This window comes from Phodopus roborovskii, unplaced genomic scaffold (genome assembly GCF_943737965.1).
Source record: "Phodopus roborovskii unplaced genomic scaffold, PHOROB, whole genome shotgun sequence".
Classification (NCBI taxonomy): Eukaryota; Metazoa; Chordata; class Mammalia; order Rodentia; family Cricetidae; genus Phodopus; species Phodopus roborovskii.
Window position 1 is genome coordinate 6,320,552 of NW_026126611.1, and position 14,909 is coordinate 6,335,460.

Consider the following 14,909-nt stretch of genomic DNA (forward strand, 5'->3'; position numbering starts at 1 on the left):
GCCTGTAACTCCAGCTTCAGGGGACTCAGCGCCCTCTTCTGGCCTCCAGAGGCACTGCACTCATGTGGTGTACATACACACACTCAGACATAAAATTAAAAAATCTAGGTACAGACGTCTTGGGGGAGGAGACTGGAACTAAAGCCCTAAAAAGAACCAACCTTTTAATATTTAAAAGAGAAAATAAAACTGATCCCTTCCAATGGCTTGAAAATAAAAAGACAGTGAGTGTTTTCCAAGGTGCTGAGGAGTCTTTCTGGGCTTCCCAACACCCGATGCTCATCTTTCAGATGACTTAATTATGAATGGACAAAGCATCAAAGACAACATTATTCATGGGATTGTGGCCCAAAACCCTGACACCAGCGGATCAGAGGAAGCATAACCTGAGCTTGGACAGCAAAGATCCACACCAGGTGGGCATGTCTCCAAGGCAAGCTTCTCAACTGTAGAGGCAATTATGAAGAGAAGACAACCCCACAGCCCTAAGAGCTGGTGCCATTCCTCAAGGGGCTGCTGCAGCTGGGCCAGGGGCATTTTGCAATATTGGGTTTAACCGTTTGAAAAGTCTCTGTGATGAGAAATCAACACATCTGTGGCCACGTCTGTGTTATTTAGCTGGAAAAGAGCGAGGAAGAACAGAGCCCAACTAAGAGGCTCCGCCTGATTTAAACCATGATGTTTTGCCAATAGAGATGCTGATGAGGGCAAGTCTGGGCAGTGGCAGCGCCAGGACTGCCAGTGGGTTGGAAGGGACTTTTGATCAAATACGAATTTGAGAGTGACTGGGGACATGGGGTAGTTTCCACCGGTCCCAGAGAAAAATGCAATCAGACACTTAACACTGAGATGGGATCTTAGGATCAGAAAACAAAGCGTGCCCTCCGGGATCAGCTCCATACCGTCGTCATACACGACATAGTCCTCCTCTGTGGGCGCCACTCTGTCGGTCTCCAGCCCTGAGAAGTCATCTACGGAGGAAGAGAGACAAGGACAGGTCGTCACAGGCCCATGGCTCTTCCCAGTGCTGTGTGGGAATCCTGCCCCTTAGGATGGCGACCCGGTCATCCCGAGTGACTCCCAGAAAGAAGCTGCCCATTTCTCCTCACTTTAGCACCGAGAGCTGTGAACCCAAAAGGGAATTGCTTCAGTCTCCTTTCCCTGTCCTCTCTTTGTTCCCTAAAACTACCCCCACTGGTAAGCAGACAGCAGGCTCGGGTTTACAGAGACCGCTCTCTGCAGCCCCACCCCCAGTTAAAGGTGGGTATTGTCTTAAGTCATTCTTTCTCGTCTGTCTTTCTTGTTATCACCCACTCAGGAAGCTGATACTGATTAGACTCCTTAACGCGCATACGAACTTTGAATATGTGATGTCAGTGACAAAATTTCTCATTAATACATTACTAAACCACTAGGCTCCTTGGGACGATAGAATTTTACTTCAGTGTGATTTATAGAATTGTAGGTGAATTTTTTTTTTTAATGCCTTCCATTTAATCATGAAAACTAGTATTGGAATTCCAGCAGTGGAGTAATGACTGGGCTGGCAAACAAGCATGGGGATGGTCAAGAAAGGTGAATAATGTAAGGAACTAAAAGGGTGCTTTTTCTCTATTCTCTGGGCAGTTCAGTCTGAAGTCACTTAGCTGTTCTGCAGTGGTGTTACCCCAACCCCGGTGTATAGAGCCATCCCCGTGGTGGAAAAGTCTCGAATCCAAAGAATTTTCTATCCAATCAACTCAAAGCACCCCACCGGCTTACGGTCTGAAGCCCTCAGCCCAGCCGTGGTCCAGAACTCTCTGGACACAATGTCCCCTTGGAAGGAGGAATGGAATGACAGGAGCGGTGGCTAGCAGATGCTTTATGGGCTCTGCATGCTCAGGGTAAGCTGTGTGAGTTAATCTTCACAGCACATGCTTGGGATGACCGTGTTTAGCACAGCTGCTTCTCAGGTTCCACACCGAGGCTCTAAGAGGGCGTACGGTGGGCTAAACACAGAATAGAACTCCAGCTTCTCTGTTTGGCTCGGAAATCGTATACTTTATACTTCACCAGACTGCCTCTACTTTTTAGACGCTGACCTGGCCAATCCAAGTGTCTGTGTCGCTTGACTCAACATTTCACAGCGAAACCGAAGGGGAATGAGTATGTAAACTCCCATCTCCAGGAAACTATGTGCATCAATTTGGCACTTTTTTAGCATTAGATCTAATTTACATACAATGCCAAGGTGAGCTCCCGCAGTGGAGGGTAGGTGTACCCTGCCGATGCCTGCCCACCGTCTCCTGAACATAGCAGCAGAACACTCACAGCTACCCTCAGCTGCTCAAGACAGGCTCCAGCACCTTAGTGTGTCAACCTGTGCTGACAGTATCCTTAATAAGACCAGTTACAGGTCATCCACCCTTCAGGGACAGTATGATGACCTTGTAAAAAAATTTCCAAGCATGGTTATTAATATATTATTATAATATATCATTACATATTATTATTATTATTATGATCATCCACAGGCTAGGGCAGCACCAATACGCCTGCATCCAAGACAGAATTACTCCCAAGTCAATTCAAATGTGTCCTCAGGTTCATAGTGCCCTAACTTTGGGTCTATCTTGCCAACACTGCGGGTTCCTGACCACCATTTTGTTTTTCCTCTGAGAGTTCAGCATTTTAGGAGCACAGTGCGACTTTCCTACTGATCATTTCCTTTCCATTTCATTATGTCTCCAGGCTTAAAGAGAAACGAACAAAGATGTGCTTTTTTTTTTTTTTTTTTTTTTTTTTTTTTTACCATCCCAGGACAGATGCGAACAGGGAGGAAACAGAGCTCTTTGTGGATTCCCATGTTGGTGGTCACTCCTTCAGCCGCTGGAATAGCTGGTGCCTCGCCGGAGGTCACGTGTGCCAATTTAGATCACCGCTTGTGGTGAACAACACAAAGCCTCTGGCATAGGTGAACATCCATCCCGCCAAGCAATTTAATCCTAGAACCAAATTAATTCTAGAACCAAATGAAATGGATTTACTTCTGAAATAGCACCATCTTCTCTCCGAGGAAATGTCTCTTCTGTGTCCACACTTTGTCAGAACCGAAGACCGCCTCACTCTGCCAGGCAAGACAATCTAGAGCTCTGTAGAACTGGATTTCCTACAGCCCAACCCAATCCCCCTGCCAAAAGTTTGATCTTCATCTAAAAGCGTCTTCCACTCATGGACATGTTGGTGTAGCCAAGGCTTTTCAGTACCTCGCCCGAGGTCAAGTTAAAAAAAAAAAAAATGAATACATGATGTCTCCAAGGAATTAGAGCCTCAGCTCCAGAGACACTAACACAGTTTTTTTTTTTAAAGTTTGTTCTCTGTAGAAATTTAGAGAAAGGAAGGAAACACCAGCCGTGGGGCCTTGGGCACATTCTCACATGGTATGGCGGGTCCACTGCAAGGACACTCTGATACTCTCTTGGTCGTTTTCTGTCAAGAGGGTAAACGTGGAAAGCTGGAACTGTTTTCTCTAATGATGAATGTGTCTCTCCAACATGCAATGAGGTCATGTTCCGAATTCTTGAATGTTCAGTTGGCTCAGGGCATTTCCGAATATGTGCAATTGCACCCGATCTACTGCAGAAAGAGCCTGGAAAACAAAGATCACTCGCTTTTACTTCCCAGCTAGAAAACCGAGATGCCTGCATCTTACCATGTCTAGATGCCTAATGACGATAACGTGGTAGGTACCCTGAGAAATTAGAGACAGGACAGATCTTCTGGGGTTCATTACTAAGCAGGAAAGTCAGTTCTAGCTAAAAAACAACATCAGAAAACAAAATTCATTGTTCTTGCATGTATGTGTGTGTGTGTGTGTGTGTGCACATGGGTATGTATATGTGTGTGCATGTGTGTGCTCACGTGTGTGCATGTATTGATGTGTGTGTATGAATGTGTGTGTGTGTGCGCGCATGGATGTGTGTGCAAGGTTGTGTGTGTGTCTGTATGTGTAAAAAGAGAGAACAAATGCAATAATATATAGGAAACAAGCATATAGTGCGGATCTATGGCTAGGGGAAGTGTGGCATCCTTAGCAAATGAGGAAGTACCCACAAGTAACAATGTTGCTGGCATGCCTGAATGGCCCAAGGTTATTCCTAGAACATTTCTTGAAAGCAATTTTCAAAGGGAAAGAGGAGGCAGCGTGATTCAACCAAGGGAGCCAAGATGTTTGAAAAGATGTTGTGAAAGCTGGACAGCTGCAACAAAACACCAGGGCTTTCCAGAAGGAATGGAATGTGCCATGGTCCAATGAAGCTGGCCGAGGGGAGGGGTCTGGGAAAGCTCCTTGTTGGTGCTCTTCATTACCGCCAGTGCAGGTTCCAAGTCCCAGCCAGAGCAGCAGTAAGCACTCAGGTACCAGGCTGCGGAGTCATGGTGTATGTACAGCGAGTGCATGTTCAACACGGAACGCGCTACTTAGCCCGATAAAGGAGGTGATGTGAGAGGAACATGGCTGTGAAAGGCGAAGCCAGGGCACTCGTGAGACCCAGGTGTTCCTGGGGGTCCTGTGGGGGAAGCCAAGGAGCAGGCCTCCTTCCTCTGACGCTAGGGCCTGACTGGGACCACCTCTGCTCCAAGTGTCCTTGCAATGATAGGGCGCATTCATTCGCAAATGAGGCCATTACAGGTGCTCAGCCGACCAAGAAGATGTGTTATATCGTTGGTGAGCAGGCTTTCCAGAGCAATGTGACTCTGATATTTTCAAACCTCCAGCTGTCTTTGGAACTAAATTCCTCCACAAGAGGCAAGCAAATACTGTGCCTGCACTGTGCCCGTATTTGATAATGTCACGGTAAACAGAAAGCCACTGGAGCCCACTGAAGTAATAACCTGTGAGCACTAGGTCAGGGGACCAGCTTAGTGACACAGAGAACACAGAGAACAAAAGCAACTGTCGGACAAGAAACGGAGGGGAAAAAATAAAAAGAATAAATCTAACAGCAGGGAGGGGTCTCTGAGGAGTGATGCACATGTCTGCGGCCTTGCTGACCGCATGTGTGCACAAACCTTCTCACCCAAACTCCTCAGACTGTGTTAACGCGCACGGCTCTTTATATGCCAACCATACCTCAGTGAGAGGGTTTTAAATTAAAATATCAAGTAACTACAGCTGTAATAAGAGCAAGGAAGAGAAAATTCTAGAGAGTCCTAGAAACAGCTGATAGAGAATGCAGAGCTCACTGAAGGGTTTTAAAAATAACGCACAGTCCATAAAGGATGGCAAGGAGATGTGCCACTCTTGCCAAATTTAACTCCCCCCCGCCACCATACTGTGTTTATTTGCAGTTGATTTCAAAATGCTGCCTAGAGGTCCATTAGTCTTTGGGTTGGGCCAAGGAGTTAGACAGGGGTTACAAGTGACATGAGCATTCTGACTGGCAAAGAAAGGTCTGGACACAGATGCTAAGAAAATCTACTGGGTTTCATGCCAAACTGAAGTCTGGGCTAGAACAATGTAAATGGAATAACGTGCTACGGGGCCTTTAAGATGCACATAATGTAAAGTGCAAGCCAGCAGGGGTGAAAGCCAAATCCTAGGCAATCATTCTTTTGTTAACCAATTACTAAGCAACTTCTCTATAGTGACAGTTCTACTCTCGGAAACAAACATATCGATGTATGCAGAGGGGAGAAGTCACGGTAATACTAAACAGTTAAAGGTACATCTAGGGACCATCGAGACAGCTCAGCAGGTAAAAGTCACCTGCAGCGAAGGCTGACCAACCTGAGTTCCTTCTTTGGAACACACTCGGGAGGAGAGGACTGACTCACCTTTTGTCCTCTGGCACATGCGTACCCAACACCCTTAAATAAAAAAAATGTTTAAAAAAAGGAAAAGAAAAAAAGGAAATTCAGATTTGTACTCACCCAGAGAACATTACAAGGGATCTCTCCCCAAGGGCTCTCTCCCTTGGTTTGCGTTTCTTTACTCTCTGCCGTGGATTTTAAGATGTATCCAGTTTCTCCATTAATTTTGCACCTTTCCATGCAAACATTGTCCTGGAAATGGATCCTCATTCTGAACACAGTGTCTATGCTCGGCTTCCTCAGGGCTGATGACAGGTAGCAATGCTGTGTGAGAATTCCTGGCTGGCAATTGTGTCCTAGGAGAAAGGGTCTTCACTGCCTTAGACTAAAGAAAGATCCAGGCTTTACAGCCTCCGTGTGCCATCCCGGCCTGAGGGCACAGCGTGTGTCTGTCCCCTCTGTGCTGGGGGAGAGCTCCGTCCAGGATCATGTGAACAGAAGCCTGAGAAGAGAGGCTGATGACGAGATCCTCCACCACAACCCGGGCCTTCTTGGATCCCGTTCTTCAGTGGGAAGATGGGCTGACGTCAGGAGTGACCAGAGGGCCCAATGAGCCATGGCGAAGCAGAAGTGGTGAGCTCTTCCAATAGAAACCCTGTACTCCCAGGAGAAGCCTCATCCCTTGACACTGGACACTGGCATTCTCCAAAAGGAAGGGTGATCACCAGGAGCTTCACCCCCGCTCGGCACTGGTGGCTTCCCTGGCACTCCTAGGGAGACTGTTATCTAACGGACCACCCACTCAGAACCCATCAGACCTGATAAATCACATGATCACAGGACCAACCTATCAATATGTCTTCCTTTCTCCCCCCCCTTACACACACACACACACACACACACCAATTCACAGTAGAAAGTACCTAGGGAAACATAGCCCAAACCAATAATACTAAGTTTCAGTTGTTAGATAAGCAAAAGACACCCTGAATTTTTAGATGAACAACAAGTGTGTGTGTGTGTGTGTGTGTGTGTGTGTGTGTAAGGTGCATCTCAACGCTGTATTTATTAGTTACTGAATCCAACAGTCCTGACTGCATCCCAAGATGCCTCTGCCTGGCTGCCATTCTGCCCTGCCCAGCGCTCAGCCCATCTGGCAGGCTCCGAGACCTGCCTCTGACTTGCAGTGTACTAGTCAAGCAAAGCTGTCTACATTAGAACAAAGCCGGCTACCTTCCTCGGGATAGCACTCTGGGATCCCATTTGAGCCCATTATGAGGTTGCCAGCTTCATCCTGATGTTCCAGGGTCCCTGGGGGACAGGTAGGAGAAGGGGCGGTAGGTTCCGGAGTGGTGGTAGTGGTAGTTGTTCTCCGGGTAGCTCGGATGGTAGTTGTGGGACGCCTGGTGGTGGTGGTCCGGCGGGTGGTGGTGGTCCGGCGGGTGGTGGTCTGGGGGGTCCGGCGGGTGGTGGTGGTCTGGGGGGTCCGGCGGGTGGTGGTGGTTTGGGGGGTCCGGCGGGTGGTGGTGGTCTGAGGGGTCCGGCGGGTGGTGGTTTGGGGTTGAAGGGTGGTGGTGGTAGGCACAGTGGTGGTTGTTGTGGTTGGAGGCATGGTTGTGGTAGGAGGATGAGGGGTGGTTGTTTTGATGACCTCTAAACCCACCAAGGGCTTCCCTCCGAGACTCAAGATGGGTCTATCCTGGGCACTGGCCAGAGGTTTGCCATGTCTCCCCTGCCCAAAGAGGGGGAGGCCGTCGGGACTCACCATCGGGGTTCCTCCCAGATCTGAAACAGAATCAAGCAAGAGACACACAACAAGGTGAAACAATCCAGGGGGCGGAAAACACAATGACAATGAAAAGGATACTTCTCAAAGCTTATTTACGTCTGCCTATGCTTTACCAGCAAAACGCAGAGGGGCAACGATGTGACAGGACGTCTGCTGTTATCCCGAAAGACAGCCTTAGGAGGCTGTGTATCATGCCTGCTACAGAACTATATAAACTCCTCGGGCAGTGTGCATCACTAGGAGAGAAAACTGTGTCTGTTAAGGGAAGCAGTCCTTTGCTCTGTTTCTACTCGTAGGGGAGGAAACATGTCAGGTTGGGCCAGGGAGCACAAACATTTCCACTAAAGCCCAGAGAGTGAGTATTTTAAGCTTTACAGGTCAGATGGCGCTATTCAGCTAAATAGCTTGAAGCACAAAGCACACAACACATAATGCATAAGTAAAACATAAGTGATGAGGTAGATGATGCATACATAAGTCGACACTGAAACGTGAATTTCATATAATTTCAAATCGTTTTACCATATGTCACAAGGCATCGCTCTTTTGGGGCAAGGGGGAAGAATCATTTTACAATGTAAGAACTGTTCCTGTGGCCTTCCATATCAGGCAGTACAGGGGTTGGCCTGTGGGCTATACTTTTCTGACCTGAGCTCTAAATGGCTAAGTTCAAAAACAAACTAGAGGACATTTCTGAATAAATAGGGCAACTAAAACCAGGAGGAAAATGCTGTGTGATGGCCCCATTTGGGGACCTTCTTCCCATACAGGTAAGAGTGACAAGACCATGGGCAACCGTTATAAACAAGGGGTATAGTGAAGCCCAAAGCCAGTCCACAGTCCCCTCAGCTTTTGTCCCTAGGAGTCAGTCTCACTCACCCACAATGGTGCGACCATCTCCCCCGAGCCTCACCCGGAGAGGATTGCCATGTGAGTCTTGGAGATATCTCCCTTCAGCATTGAAGACCAACCCACGATCCAGGTCCACAACCTAGACCAAGACAGCACAGATGGAAGGAGGTACTGGGAATCCCCAAGTGCTCCCATCTCCACCCATGTGCACAGACAGACATGTGACCATCCACAGAAGGAAAAGGGGAGTGAGAGGGAGGGACGCTTGTCACTGTCATTTGCAAAATTAGGTGCAATTAATTATATCTCGTATTGCATTGCTTGCCTTGTCACGGCTTGCCTATGTGATACCAAATATTGCCAAAGACATTTCAAGTACCCGTTCTTAACCATTTAGTACATCATACACAGGAACAAACCTCAGGACCCACCAACTGATGGAAGAGCTTGAATAAATAAAGGCCCGTCAGCATCCAGTAAAGGAATGTGTGAATCTTGTATGCACTGACCTAACTTTATGCACACCCGGGGAACAGGACTGATTAGTCCGCAAAGAAACCAACGCACTTTATACATAAGCTTGGAAATGGCAAAGACTCGCGTTCTGGAAGGATATCCACCAACGTGTTCCCAAGGGGTCACCTCTGAGAAGCGGTTTGGAGAAAAGAATGAGTGCTTCCTTTTTCTTGTATTTAATGATTGAATGAATAGATATTACCAGTTGCTTAAGCATGAAATGCTTTCATTGTGCTACTTTGTTAAAAAAAAATAAGGTAAAATTTTGGTTATTGAATTTAAAAATTTCATTTATAGAAACAGTATAAAATATAGAATAAACTCAGAGATTTCTTATTCTAAAAAAATGATAAAGCTTGAAAATGTATTATTTTTTTTCTCTGAGGGAGAATGTCATGCTCTTCCTTAATAGTCCCTTAAGTATGGTCCTGCTGGACCAGCAGCATCCTCATATCTTAGTGACTCATCAGAGGCATGATGGCCCGACAGGGCCACAGTGATCCCATGCTGGGGAGCATCTGAAACCCACCTCTATGTAACCACAATGCAAGAAATGTCCTGTCTTGACAGCAAAAATGAGATGTTTATTGTAGATCCTACTTTCAAAGTCAGCTCTGATGGCCTCTCAGCCTTGGCTAGGATGAAGTGTAGTGTCAAGACCTTTTCAGTTCAGAACTATTCGTAAAGCATGATTGACATGGCTCTCGTCTTTAGATGATCTCTGATGAAATTTTTTAAGAGACCCCCAGGATGTTATTTCATTGTAAGGACTGGTAATTCCACGGTAAGATTTTCTATTCTTTTCTTTCAAAGAATATTTTCAGGCCCTGAATACTGTTTTCTACTCACTGCACTCAACTCCCCAAAATCCCCTAAACATTTATCTTAGCTCCAGGCATGAGTTTAGTATATTCGTCTAAACAAAAAGCACTATGACATATTTTCATCTTCAGTCAGACAAAGATCAGATCCAAGGGATTAGCTGATAAAACTATCTGCTTGGTTTAGAGTTTTTGTTTAGATTTAGTATTTCTTTTACAGAGGATTTGAGACAACTGACAAAATATATGCAACATCTAATTATACACGAAGCTAAAAATAAAAATTAAATACAGGGAGGAACATTGGAGAAGCCATTCCTAGACTCTAAGTAACCGCTGAGGTGGAGCCATGGATTTCTCTTATCTTCCTGTGAATCAAGAAGAATGGAAAGCCCCACAAAATGAGACTCTGCAATAGGAACTAAAGACGAAAAAGACAAAACAGATAGTTTCTATTGTGGAGTGGCGATCGTCCTTGCTAAACATGAGACATATCCTCAGTTTACCAAGTAGAAACATTTGACTTTTCCTCTTTCTTAAGCAGTTAAATTTCTTAGGTAGGCAGGATGGGGCACCTCTACAATCCCAGTGCAAGAGAGGCTATGAAGCAGGACAAAAATCACGTTTGAGGCCAGCTGGAGTACACTAACAACTTATCAATAAGAGAGGGGAAGAGATGGGAGAGAAGGAGAAGGGAGGGGAGGGGATGGAGGGAGAGGAGAGGAGAGGGGAGGGGAGGGAGAAGAGAGGGGAAGGGAGAGGAGGGGGGAGAGATGAGGGGAGGGGCAGGGAGGGGAGAGTGGAGAGGGGCTTGGGTTACTGGCACACAGCATCATGGTTCCCCCCCCCCCCCCCCGTCGGCGTGGGAACACCTTGCATGTGTAAAGAAGTTACCTTACCCACTTTGTTCCTTGAGGACCATTGATAATTCTCTGTCCGTTCGGCTTCCCAATACTACCAGGAGGTATGTTCTCTTCTACATTCGGTCTTCCATTGTAACCTACACAGCAGGGAAAAGAAAAAGAAAAATTCCTAGAAAATTCAGCCTTCCTAGACTATTGACTTCACCAAACTCTACATGCACACACTTCACCTCCAACAAACACAAAACAGAATTTCACCCGATGGCATCTGTGTATTAGCCAATAAGATGCCGGCTACGGGACAGTCGAGCGACACCCTGTTGATGCTGGGGACTGAGAATGGATCTCACAATTAGTTTAGAAGTCTAGTTCCGTTTTCACTGGGAGAACGGGGCGGCATGGGAATAATGGAGAGGATGGCTAAAGAGTTTTAAATGCCACCAAACTGGACCGCTGACTCCTGTCGCAGGTCTCAGTTATCATGCGGCATTGTCCCTGCATGCTGGTCTCCTCAGTTCAGCTTAAGAGTGTTTACTGAGTTGTTTTCAACCAGCTCTAGAGGACAGGTGGCTTTATCCACTGGGAGGGAGCCTCTGTGGCCCAGCCCGACTTCAGGCTTCTGACACACTGCTGGTCAGACTCAGTTCATGCCTTCCCTTGCATAGCAAGCATGTCCTATTACACTGGGTCCTAGTACATGCAAGGCATTGGTAAACTCTACATCTATTAATGTGGCTGCCACTTGAAACAGTCACGGTAGAAAAACTATCCCCACAGGGGACAATGCGTCAAGCAAATTAGCATGCTTCCAGGTATGGTGACTCTTGGCTGCAAGCTCAGCCCTCAGGGGGCGAACACAAGAGACATGCTGTAGGTATGAAGTCAACTGCAGCTATTCAGTAAGCGCCAGCCCCGTCTGGACTACAGAGCGGGGACACCGTCTCAAATGAATGAATTAATGAATCAACAAATAACACCAGCAGAGTCTAACACATTTGCTGAAGGTGTTCTAAGGAACACCAGTTACATGCGAGAGAAGCACAGGTTCAGCTGAATGCAGATTTATCAAAAATGCCTTGGACTCTGCCCTGCCAGTTACATGGAGCCTGATTAATAGCTGTCTATGTTCCACTGCCTGTTACAGAATTCTAAGCAATTCCTACATAAGACATTTGAAACTGAGCTAGGGTTTACTTGATTGAGTTTTATATGCAAAGGATAAGTATGGAACAAGCCAGTACATACACACACACACACACATGCACATACATGCAAAGACACATATGTGCACATGCATACAAACACACACATACACAAATACAAACATACACACATATACATACATACACAAACACATAAACATTCATATATACATATAAGCACACACATACATACAAAGACATATACACACATACACATATATACACACACGTGTATATATACATTGATATATGTATTCATGTGTTATTAATTTGTTCTGCCAAGTGAATAGCTGAAAATAACATCTGGCTATGGCACATCTTCACAGATGAAGGGGAAGTTTGGAGGGTTACAGGATACCGGGATTCATGTTAGTAGTAACTGCAGCCCGGGGGCATCTCCGGTTAAAGTGACCTGAAGCTGGCAGTTCTGGCCTCTGAGGGTCAAACCCATCTAAAAGCAGAGGCCACAGTGCAAACCAATCCTGGCCCCCAACACACAACTGAGCGAAGAAGCGGGGGTGATGCAGGCTTGGTTACTGTGGATGCTCAGTAATAAAAAATAAGCCTTAAAACAAACAAAAAACCCACTTTCAACCACTAGGCTTTTTTTTTTTTTTTTTTTTTTAAAGAAATATAAAAGGTTCAGTAGCTATAGCTCAGAGCAAGTTACCTTGTGCCAGCACGGGTCTCGAGGGGGGCTGCCGCGAGACCGGGGTCCGGAATCTTCGCTGCATCCTCTGGCGCAAGGAAAGCATAGGCGTCGTGGAGGAGAAGCTGGGAGGGGCGCGGGTGGTATACCTTGCCCAGGAGTGGCTGCTGGCTGTGGGACTTGCAGTGGCAGGGTTTCGAGGCTGGTACGGGGGAGGTGGGTGTGAGGCTACGGAAGGACTGCCTGGGGGTCGCCTTCCGGGAACGGTGTTCTCTGCCTGCACAAGGCTCCCTCCTTGGGGAGCCAGCACAGTGGCAGCCTTGTCAAGGTTTCTGTCCGCATACTTGTTACCCCCGTGGGGGGAGGAGGAAGGCCACTTTGAAACCGAGGCAGTCAGAGAGTCTTCCTTGCCTTTTACAATTCCTCCCTTTTCCTCTTCCTCTTCCTCCTCCTCAGTGAAGACTGATTGCTGAGATTCAGGCAGTAGGGGGCCCTTAGAAGGCGAGATCTTCTTCACTGGCGTGGCCTGGACCCCAGCCCTGCCGGAAACCTGGGCCCGGTGATAGGGGCTGCCAGGCCGGCTGGGTCTCACACGGCTGGGTTGAGGGCTGCTGTTAGTGTTTCCTGGCTGGGGGCCCGCCTGCCGATGTCTGAAAGTGGAATCCGGGGCCTCGATTTGGGAGTCCTCATCCTGACTCTGGGAAGCCGAGGGCAGCATCCCACGCGAGTTGGGTGTGTGTGAGAGTTCCCGCCCTGTGTCATCAAGCGACAGCTTGGGTTGAGAAAGTGACCTGTCATTATCCTTACTCTGAGAACTAGAAACCTCTGAGCTGCGGCCAGGTGCCAGTCTTCTGGGAACAGTGGACCCAGGGTAGGGCTGCGATCTCAATGCTGGAAGCCGAGCAGGGGACGACTGGCGGCTGGTAGACCCTGGGGGTGTTCGGTGAGCATCCTCATGGGTACTCTGTTGCAAGTCCTGTGTCTTGGAGGACAGAGGGGATTTGCCCCCAGGATATACATCTGCTCCAGCAGTTTTGGGGTTTTCTGGGATGGGCTCCTTCCTGTACGAGCTGGCTCCTCTCTGGGGGCCTCTTCTTAGGGCGTCCCAGCCCACAGAGGCCGGGTGCCTGGAGGAGGAAGGTGTACGATCGTTGACCACAGTGGCTGGAAGCGGCTCTTCGTCCTCGCCATCTCCGTAGACATCGGAGCCAGACCTGGTGTGGGATGCAGGCTGTGAGGGAGCTCTGGTGAGGACTTTCGAAGCTGAAGTAGACTGAGGAGACACAGAGGGTTGCAGCCTTAGTCCCCGGAATCTGGGGAATCTGTTTGGAGTTCTGCTGTGGGCAGCGAAGGGCTTGTTCCGTGTCAAGCTGAAGTGTCCCAAGGCGGGTCGGGTCTGTTGGGCTGCAGCACTAGAATCTTCCTCGCTGGTGGAGGAATGGGAACTCCGCGATGCAGACGACTCGGCTTTTGCAACTGGGAGCATGTTAGAAGCCACATGGCGGGTAGGGTTCCGGGTGGGCTTGGACCCGACTGGATTCTTAGGTGAGTGGGACAAAGCAGCTTTAGGATCCGGTGAGCCTTCTTGATCATCCTCATTTTGGCTCACAGAATCGTTGTCTGTAATGGGATGGGTAGAAGAGGCGGTCACTGAAGGTTCAGTCCCTGGATGAGGGTGCAGAACCAGTGAGGGGCCACGCCTATCCATCCCTTCCTTGCGGGACAGCACTGGCAGTCCAGCCTTTGCTGGAGTCCTGCCGGGAGCTGGAACCCAATGACCAGATCTGCTTGGTATCCTCAGGGGCCGCCTCTGGTCTAGGGTCTGCGACCGTGATGGACGAGGATCTTCAAGGGAATCCATTTCCTCCTCACCAGTGTCTTCCGTGGCCTGCGGATCCAGCGCTCCCATTGTAGAGTGAAGCTGGGTTCTCCTGGGTGGCCCGCCATTAGCCAGGATTTTGTTCTTTAAGTCAAGGAGGATATCCTTGGCATTTTTGGCTGGGGAAGTGTGTCCTGAAGAAGTTGCGGCTTTGGGAGCAGGGGATGTAGGCTGAGGTCTCTCGGGTTTCCTGCTGTTTTCCCCATCCTGGTGCGTGCTGGCCTCTGTGGAACTGGCTGGAACAGATTTTTAAAGGTGGGTGTCAGAGGAGGTTTAGGAGTCAGCACCATCCTGTGTGGAGGAGTTCCAAATGTTTCACTGCAACGGACCCCTTCTAACTCCTTAGAACGCTAACCATGCCCATACCCAGCTATAACATTCTTTTTGTTGTTCTATTTTACTTTGCACAGCAGAGTTCTAGGACCCATGTGTGGACTGAATCAGGGCATGCCACAATTTATCATTTGAAGAAATTCTGGAGTGAGTGCTTAGATGTACAGTCAGCCCTGTGCATCCATGGAGCCTGAAGCCTCAGATTTGCCCCATCT

At 48.0% G+C, this 14,909-nt stretch overlaps 1 protein-coding gene across 1 annotated transcript in view; it reads right to left on the bottom strand.

The window, feature by feature from the left end:
- Nucleotides 1-14,909, bottom strand: part of Fndc1 (fibronectin type III domain containing 1) — a 69,972-nt gene that overhangs the window by 13,577 nt on the left and 41,486 nt on the right. Inside the window, exons 11-16 of the mRNA XM_051206148.1 lie at nucleotides 12,504-14,597; nucleotides 10,668-10,768; nucleotides 8,459-8,570; nucleotides 7,338-7,575; nucleotides 7,024-7,241; nucleotides 903-971 (exon numbers count right to left, since the gene is read on the bottom strand). Of these exons, the coding sequence (XP_051062105.1) occupies nucleotides 903-971; nucleotides 7,024-7,241; nucleotides 7,338-7,575; nucleotides 8,459-8,570; nucleotides 10,668-10,768; nucleotides 12,504-14,597 (2,832 nt within the window). The remainder of the gene's footprint in view (nucleotides 1-902; nucleotides 972-7,023; nucleotides 7,242-7,337; nucleotides 7,576-8,458; nucleotides 8,571-10,667; nucleotides 10,769-12,503; nucleotides 14,598-14,909) is intronic.